This window comes from Brassica napus, chromosome A6 (assembly GCF_020379485.1).
Source record: "Brassica napus cultivar Da-Ae chromosome A6, Da-Ae, whole genome shotgun sequence".
In the NCBI taxonomy this organism is placed as follows: domain Eukaryota; kingdom Viridiplantae; phylum Streptophyta; class Magnoliopsida; order Brassicales; family Brassicaceae; genus Brassica; species Brassica napus.
In genome coordinates this window covers 22551935-22560102 of record NC_063439.1, presented here as the reverse complement: position 1 = coordinate 22560102, position 8168 = coordinate 22551935, and the positions used below count along the sequence as shown (strand labels likewise).

General features: G+C 35.8%; 2 protein-coding genes across 2 annotated transcripts; one reads left to right on the top strand and one right to left on the bottom strand.

Annotated features, from left to right (window-relative positions):
• The first annotated feature begins 2637 nt into the window (after positions 1-2637).
• LOC125610016 lies at positions 2638-3034 on the top strand. Its single transcript, XM_048781661.1, has 2 exons — positions 2638-2848; positions 2919-3034. The coding sequence occupies exons 1-2, from the start codon at positions 2638-2640 to the stop codon at positions 3032-3034; spliced, it is 327 nt and encodes a 108-aa protein (XP_048637618.1).
• A 2282-nt stretch (positions 3035-5316) lies between these two features.
• On the bottom strand, positions 5317-7964 carry LOC106348588 (transmembrane protein 184A-like). Its single transcript, XM_022687695.2, has 7 exons — positions 7497-7964; positions 7252-7409; positions 7084-7157; positions 6855-7004; positions 6390-6675; positions 6074-6307; positions 5317-5996 (listed from the first exon to the last, which is right to left on the bottom strand). Exons 2-7 carry the CDS (start codon positions 7405-7407, stop codon positions 5640-5642), a joined length of 1257 nt encoding a protein of 418 aa, XP_022543416.2. The 5' UTR covers positions 7408-7409; positions 7497-7964; the 3' UTR covers positions 5317-5639.
• Positions 7965-8168: the final 204 nt, after the last annotated feature.

Genomic DNA, 8168 nt, shown 5'->3' with positions numbered 1-8168 from the left:
ATTTCACATAGGGAACAGAATGTTCCTATTAGATGAGAACATGTTGGTGTAAATTTGATTCCACCTGTTGACTTCACCATCCCGTACGTTCGTCATGGTGCACAAGCTTCATCGCAGCACAGCAGCAGCTATCAACTGGTAATGGTATTATCTTAAACATTACCGCCTTGGACCCTCATGATTCAAAACTATAATATTTTGGTAAAGAATCAAAGATAAGTTAGAAATTCTTGATTTGGTTATGAAGCTGTTTTTCTAGCCTTTTTTTCATTTTTCACGATAAGGAAACAGCTCCTTGGTAACTAATTCTCCTTTTGTGTACTCAAGTATCACTACAAGAAATCAATGATATAGCTACAGAATTTTATGTAGCTAGGAGGGACAATCCTTAGCGAGAAAATAAAAAGCTACGGATGGCGACGGATGGAAGCGGTGGCCTCAGCGTCCACGCTAAATGTGAGCCGTTGCCAATTCATAGCTAGCTTGCAACGGATTCGCGAGAACAATGGTCATAGTTAATAGCGACGACATGGCCACCACATTGTCCGTTGCTCATTGGCAACGTTTTTAACGAAAGACTTTCCGTATCTAATAGCCACAGTATTTAACTACAATCTATCCTTAGCAAAGTTATAGCAAATATATAGCTACGGGTCTGATTATCAAATCTCTGATTCCAATATAGCAACAGACAAAGCTTTGGTTAATGTCATAACAAAATAATTTATAAAGCTTTGATTATAATGTTAACAATACAAATAAGACCAGAAATAGTTGTACAAGATTATAGTACTACAAGAAGAAATATGAAATTCCTAAACATAACAATATGTTGATGTTAAACGTCCTATACACAAACAAAAAGTTGAAACTAAGAAGTGAAATATAAAGACAACAAGAAAATTGAAGATGTTTATGCAGGAATGCTGAGAAGAATCAGATGTAGCTGCCACTGGAAACCAGAGAGGAGCATGGACTGCGGAGGAGCGGAGAAGAGACTGAAATGCAGAGGAGCAGAGAGGAGACTGGACTATGGAGGAGGAGAGAGGAGACTGGATTGCTCACCACCGAGGAGAAAACGGGAGATGAGACTGGACTACCATACCGCCTTGCATCACTGGAGAGGAGAGGAGACCATGCCTTAGACCACTGGAGAAAAAAGATGAGATGAAGAGATTAACAAATCTGGAGAAAGAGGGGAGAGAGAGATGAAAGATAAGAGATAAGAGAACGACATATCTGGAGAGATAGGAGAAGAAAAACAATAGAATAAAATATTGAATATTAAAAACAAACCATTTTGTTCGTTAGATCAACATTCATCAGCGGCTAAGATTAGACGTTGGCTATCCTCGCCCTCTTCTTGCATTGGTCAATAACAATCCAACTTTCTTATTTATTTTTAAAACATTATTTGCATTGGGTACTTAAATCTATCATTTCTTATTTGCGCTGAGAAATATGGTTTTGGGTTTTGGGAATAAGGTTTGGGGTTTAGGGGATAGAGTGTAGGGTTTAAGATTAAAGTTTATGGTTAAGGGTTCAACTATAAATTTTGAATTTATGATCTAGGATAAAAAAAAGGATGGATTTAATTCTTTATAAGTCGTATAAGTGTTGAACTTTATAATTGGGGTTTGAGATTTGGGGAATAATGCTTTTAGTTAAGTTTAAGCTTTGAGATTAAGATTTGAAATTAGATTTATAAACCTGTAACATTTTATAAAGAGTAAACTTTAGTTTTTAGTTATATTATAGTACTTAGATATTATCATTTGCAGGGCACATCACGACACATCCATTTTGCGCAACGTGGGTTTAATGGAGCTACTAGCATTGAGTATTAGACTATTGCTAGCATTAAGTTCTAGACTTCAAATTAAAGAGACAACTCGAAGGAGAACATCACTTTATTCTTCCTCTATTGTTTTTTTTATGTATTTTTTTTTTTGTAATCAAACTTCCATGAACTCAGGAACATGAAAGATGTTTGGGACCCGGTATAGAGTTTGATGTCAAGGTGTTCCAAAGACGAGTCTGACTACGGATGGTACACAAAAAAGTAAGCGTACAAGTGGGTTTCTTTTTATGATCAGAATTTTAAAAAGAAAACATCAAAAAAAACATAAGAATTTTATCTGATTAATTTTCTATATTATAGGTTCAAGATAAATAACAGTGACCTTAAGAATTAAGAAGACAAGCCTACTGTTAGAATTGCTAGCCTTGGCCACGCGTTCCATGTCTGGCTCAATGGAGAATACCTTGGTAAGATTGAGAAGCTACAACATTTAGATGTTATGTTTAGAGAACTGCAATAATCAATGAATTTGTTCAGGAAACAGACATGGTAGCCATGATAAGAAGAGCCGATGGTCATTGTCATGAGCCTGCTTCTGTTGTTTTCTCTGTGCTAAGCCTAGCGATGCATTTCCATGGGTGGCTCTCCATCTTCATTACACTATACTATAAGTTGCCTCCCAAAAAAAGATAAGACAGCCAGACGGGTTACTATCAATACGTCGGTTTGTACGGTTTCCTGTGCATGAACTCTTGGTTCTGGAGTGCAGTTTTCCACACTCGGTAATCATCTACACATTACTTTTATCATCCACAATCTTCTGGTGATCCGTCTCTATGGTTCTCAGGGATGTTGACATCACAAAGACGTTGGACTACTCATCTGCAATAGCCATTCTCGGATTCTCACTCATCGTATCCATCTTAAGAACCTTTGATATGCGGGTGGAGGCTGCAAGAGTCATGGTATCCCCTCCAGTACTAGCTTTTGTCACCTCACACATAATGTACATTAACTTATACAAACTTGACTATGATATACAGAAAAGTTTTGTCTCCTTTCTGAAACCAATTCTATTTTTTGTTCTCTGTATTCTTTGTGAGTTCAATGTTTACAGGTTGGAACATGATTGTGTGTGTGGCCATGGGAGTCGCTCAGCTTTTCCTATGGGCAAGATGGGCCGCTGTTTCTAGACATCCTTCTAATTGGAAACTGTGGGTGGTTGTGGCTTAGCTATGGTTTTAGAGATATATGACTTCCCTCTCCGTATGAAAGCTCACTCTATTTGGCACCTCGCCACAATACCTCTAACCGTTCTCTGGTGGAGCTTTATTAGAGACAATGTTGAGTTCAGAACTTCCAGTCTTCTCAAGAAATCTAAGACTGAGGCGAAGAAAGTTTACTTACAGATGCAGAGGTTTCTTGAGCTTTTTTCAATATTTTTTATTAAGAGATTTGTCTTGGCCTTGCTTTTGGTTAATTGAGATTTTGATATTAGTTTTTCATTCATACACATTTTTTTACCAATATTTTTGGAGTCTTAAGACTTTTGTTAATCTTGTGATCCATATATGATTGTGTTAACAAAGTCTTATTTTACTTAAGTTGTGTGAAATTATAGGGTTTAATTTCATCAAACCAAATTGAATAAGTTTAATAAGCTTTAATGATCATTGAAACCAAATCTAAAGTATTTCAATAGTTTCATGACACTATCTATATAAATTATTGCGGCTTAAACTCACTTTAAACAATTGCAGCAAGGAACCACAAGTTTGATCAGTTTATATACATGCGCACATGTCTGGTACAATAATGTTCCATATTGAAAATTTTATATTTCCAGGCTTAAATTAAACAAAGCAGCAAAAATAACAACAGAGAAAGTGAAATTTCACCTACAACATCTTAAACATCTTATTGACATTACTAGCCCCAAAGACTGATTCTCATGGCAAGAGGGAGAAAATAACTTTTTAGTCGTCCATTTGTTGGAGTTTTTCCTACTACACCACAAAATATATCTACTTCTATTCATGTTTATCAATTGAAAATTTCTACTACCAATATTCCATGAACTCTACGTATTTGCAAAATATGGCATATGTCATGAATACTTTCTTCAAATATAAAAATCTATAGGTTGGTTTAAAAACATAAGAACCTAATGTTGTGTTGTAAAATAAAATCAGTTGAAAACTGGTCAAACAAAAAACTTTAAAAATAGAATAAAATTAAATACTATGTTTCTATCTTACTAAATTTTTATTTTGACATTTTTTCACACAAATCAAAATATAATTGAATTCATGTTTATCCCTAATAATTACACCTGTTTAACTAATATTCATTGAGATATTAAGGTATTTTTAAGATAACAATCATTTTTTTTACAATAAATACTAAGTTAAATAGGTATAATCTTTAAAATTATATTGAAATTATAAAATGACACAATTTGTTAATAAGAAGAAAATTTTCAAAAAATGTCATTTATAAAACCAAATTTACATACAGATATAAATTGAACATAAGCATAAAATTAGGTTCAAACATAATTCTCAAAAACTTAACTAAATCTTTAAAATTATCAAGGAATTCAAAATAAAAATAAGAGTCAAGTTCTATACATGAATTAGAACTACACCTTCTATATGTAGCTCAAAATATAATAATCATTTGTGTTGTTTTTGTATTCTAAACTCAGTTTTGGTATTTTAGTAAACTAATTTAAAAACTTATTACAAAAATGCAAGAACGAGACTATATCACAAAAACACATATGAAAATATGAATTATTTTATATTCACGCAAGAAATTAGTTATGAATTTTTAAAAGTAATTATCCGCGCGTAGCGCGGAAAAACGATCTAGTCAAAATAAAAGCAGTGAATGAATGAATGTAGTACTTGTTTAGTGGGTTATCAATCGAAATTACTCCGTTTATGAGGTCACTTTATCGAAAACAATAAAACTGATTAGTACTATAGCTTAAAAGATACACATTCACTGAATCAGAAGACATTTTCTAGCAGTGGAAAACTTGAATATAATACGTATCATCCAAGACAATAGTTCAAAGAATTTTAAGAGAATGCACCCTTTTTGTTAGTATAGATTACTTTTTTATAAAAAGATGTGCTCATAAAAAAAATTCTACTATACAAATACTACTTATTTTGATATACTACTACTAAATTTTTGTGGTCACACAAGAATATGAAATAGTTTATGTTTGGTGGAGCATAGTGGTCTAGTGTAAGTTAGGTTTGTGAAGATGTGACATCGGGAATTATAGAAAGGATATTCCTAACTCCAATGCATTTACTATGTTTGGGTTTTTGTCAAATACCAACCATCCTAAGAACAAGACATCTCTGATCTCTTATGCAGTAATGTCACAAGTGTAAGTTAGGTACACAAGTTCCCCATCTGCTCCGTAGCCTTTAGCCGTCAAAGAGTGTCAAGGACTTTGTTGTTTATTATCATGCTCTCTAACTTAAGTTGATGCCAAGAACACACAACATGTAGATTTTTAAAGATTCTCCAAACTCATTCTAGTTTACATGTATATTGGAAGCATGTTACTCAGCTGCGAAACAATACACAAGCTTGAGAAGCAATTAAAGACAAGTTTCAAGCCCTAGTATATCTACACAGCAGGCAAGAACAAGAAACATGCTTAGTAGAAGACTCATCACATAAAGCTACAAGAGCTCAGGCAAACGTGTTTACAAGCTTTCCTCTAAGTTCCCTACTAACATCTTCCAACTAAGAACACACCTCAGAAGATTCCATCTGATTTGCTTTCTACATCTTCTTCTTTCTGCGCTCCTATCTAGGCCCCACTTTCACTTGCTGAGGGGACATTGCTGGGAAAATTAGATATATCAATGTCAATGAGCGACATATCATACATCGTATCAAGAGAATCCAAGCCATCAACAAGCAAAGAAGATTTCGCAGCAGGATCAGATGTTATGCTAGAGCTTTTAGGTGAGCTCCCCACTGAAGAAGATAGACTACTCGAGACCGAAACACCGTCTATCTTATTTGCATACACAGTTTGGTTCTTTCTCATCGCCTCCATCTCTTGTCCAGTTGGCACAAAAGTTCTCGACCGGTACTTCGTTGTCCCCTCGTCTCCACCATCAGTATGGTTATAGAGTACATAATCGTGATAAGTCGGAGCAAACTGTAATAACAACCAATCATCATCAGAAAGCAACAAAATGAAAACGTAATCATTTACAAACAAGATCAGGTACTTACCTGGTGGACAGTGTCATGGTAGAAGTCATTTAGCTTCACAGCGTGTGATAGGCTCCCTGAGAAGCTGCCGGCTCCACCAACATTGGCACCAGCATACTCCTTGTAGGGAAAAGCATAGAAATGGCACGCTGCAGCAATAAGCATCTCCACACATATTATAAAATTTTGAAAGTGAGCCGCTTCCTCTGCGGTTTGTATGAATCCAGACTTTGCAGCAAGAAAGACAAGAACGCCCTGTTCAAAGGAAGATAGTACAATTAGAGAAACAAAGCAAACTATATGCGGAAGATAGCAAAAGTTAGAACGCAAGTTTTACCTGCCAATAGGTTAGAAAGACAACAGACTTAATGATCACAAACTTTGGGACTGGATTGAACGGCTGAAGGAGATCTCTGCAGGCCATGTAGAACAGCACAAGTGCGTACAAAGCAACTGTGTAGGATATGGTGTAGATGATGGTAAGGTATAGATATGCTTGATCAGGGTTGAAGTTTCCATCCTTGTACTTCCCTTTTGCATAAAGCACAAGTGTGACAGCCACTAGGATAGGCTTTAGAATTACAAATTGCAGACAGCCTTGCTTGCACCGTCTAATAAAACGCCTGCATAGAAAAAGACCATGGCGCATAAGAAAACAGCATGAGACAGAGACATCCAAACAGACTGTTTAATGTTTGTGTAAGCTAATGGCTGTCTTTAATGACAACACTCATAATGGCTATTAACGTGACTATGTAACCACTGCCTAATCTTGATGAGTAGAAAGAAGTTAACTACTTACCCATCCAATGTTAATGGTGGAAAGCAACAAGTCATGAGACATAATGATGGTTTAAGAGAGCGACCGCTTAAACTAAGCACGACAGCTCCTGGACCTCCAACCCATGCCAAACACAGTGATAGGAAGTTGTAAATGACCCATGCTTCATAACTGAAACACACCAATAGTTAGCCATTAGAGTCACTAATACACTCAAGGTTCAAAGGATGAGAAACTTAGGAACACTAACACTTCTCGTATGGAATCAAAATAGATGGAGCTTGTAGGTAGCACGAGAGACAAGAATGACATGAAGGCATAAACCTGGGAGGGAGGAGAAGAAGAAAACAATCCAGAACAACATGTCAGAGGACTAAAACAATGTCAAGAGGTTATAAAGATTGGTGAGAGTAACAACCGGGACCATGAAGATGATGCGAACGATGTATCTCTGATAAGTAGGCTCCGTGTAATTGAGAAGGTGCCTGTAGATGTGAAATATCGCCAACGCAATGGCTCCAACAGTGCATAGAAACGCCACGATGTTGAGATAAAACGGTATCAAATCCGCCATTCCTGCAAACAAATGAACAAAAAGAATCAACAAAATGAACAAACTCTGTAATCAAACAAATACAACAAAAAGGGAGAAAAAGTTGAAACCTTTGAAAGCAGAACAAGAACCCTAAAGACGAGCCCAATTCAAAGTTGGAACCTTTACAGCAAATATGAATCGGAGATGGGGAAATGAGGCAAACCCAGAACTGAGAGACACGATTCGTAATCGGGAAGGAAGAAAGGAAGGAAGAGGAGAGCAATGTAACCGTAGTAACGGAGCAAAGAAACAGAAAAAGAACCCTAATTTGCGGTAAAGAGAAGATTTATCGTGGATTTTGAGATGAGGGTTTTGATAAGCCTTCCTTCTTCTTTCTTCTTCTTCCTCTTCCTCCTTCCCTGCGAAAGGAGCAAACTTTGGGAGATGGGTTTCACAGCAAAGCAAAGTCCAAAAGAAAGATTAAAGATAAATTTTTTTTCTTAATTATAGTCTCTGAAGATTTTTAGATGAAGCAATCCATTCAACGTCCATCCAATCCAGCCTGTGAACTTCAACCCCTTAATTATTTCGCTTTTTTTTTTTGGGTCAAATTATTTTCGCTTTCTATAATTTTTTTAATTAGAGTGATCTATTTTTCATCAATATTCAATCACACAAGTCTAGCTATCCAATGATACCAATAGACGGTTCAATAATAATGTACTTAACAATTATAAAATACAACATGATTTGTCGGCAAAGGCAAAGCCTCAAGCTTGGAAATTAGAGAATTATTTTAA

Bases quoted from the DNA above. Each gene is read 5' to 3' on its own strand.
- LOC125610016 (XM_048781661.1), top strand. From the start codon at position 2,638: ATGGTTCTCAGGGATGTTGACATCACAAAGACGTTGGACTACTCATCT. The intron at 2,849-2,918 runs GTTTTGTCTCCT...CAATGTTTACAG, and splicing joins TGACTATGATATACAGAAAA to GTTGGAACATGATTGTGTGT.
- LOC106348588 (XM_022687695.2), bottom strand. From the start codon at position 7,407: ATGGCGGATTTGATACCGTTTTATCTCAACATCGTGGCGTTTCTATGC. The intron at 7,158-7,251 runs GTTGTTACTCTC...CCTCCCTCCCAG, and splicing joins GCATCATCTTCATGGTCCCG to GTTTATGCCTTCATGTCATT. The intron at 7,005-7,083 runs GTTAGTGTTCCT...GGTGTGTTTCAG, and splicing joins TTTGATTCCATACGAGAAGT to TTATGAAGCATGGGTCATTT.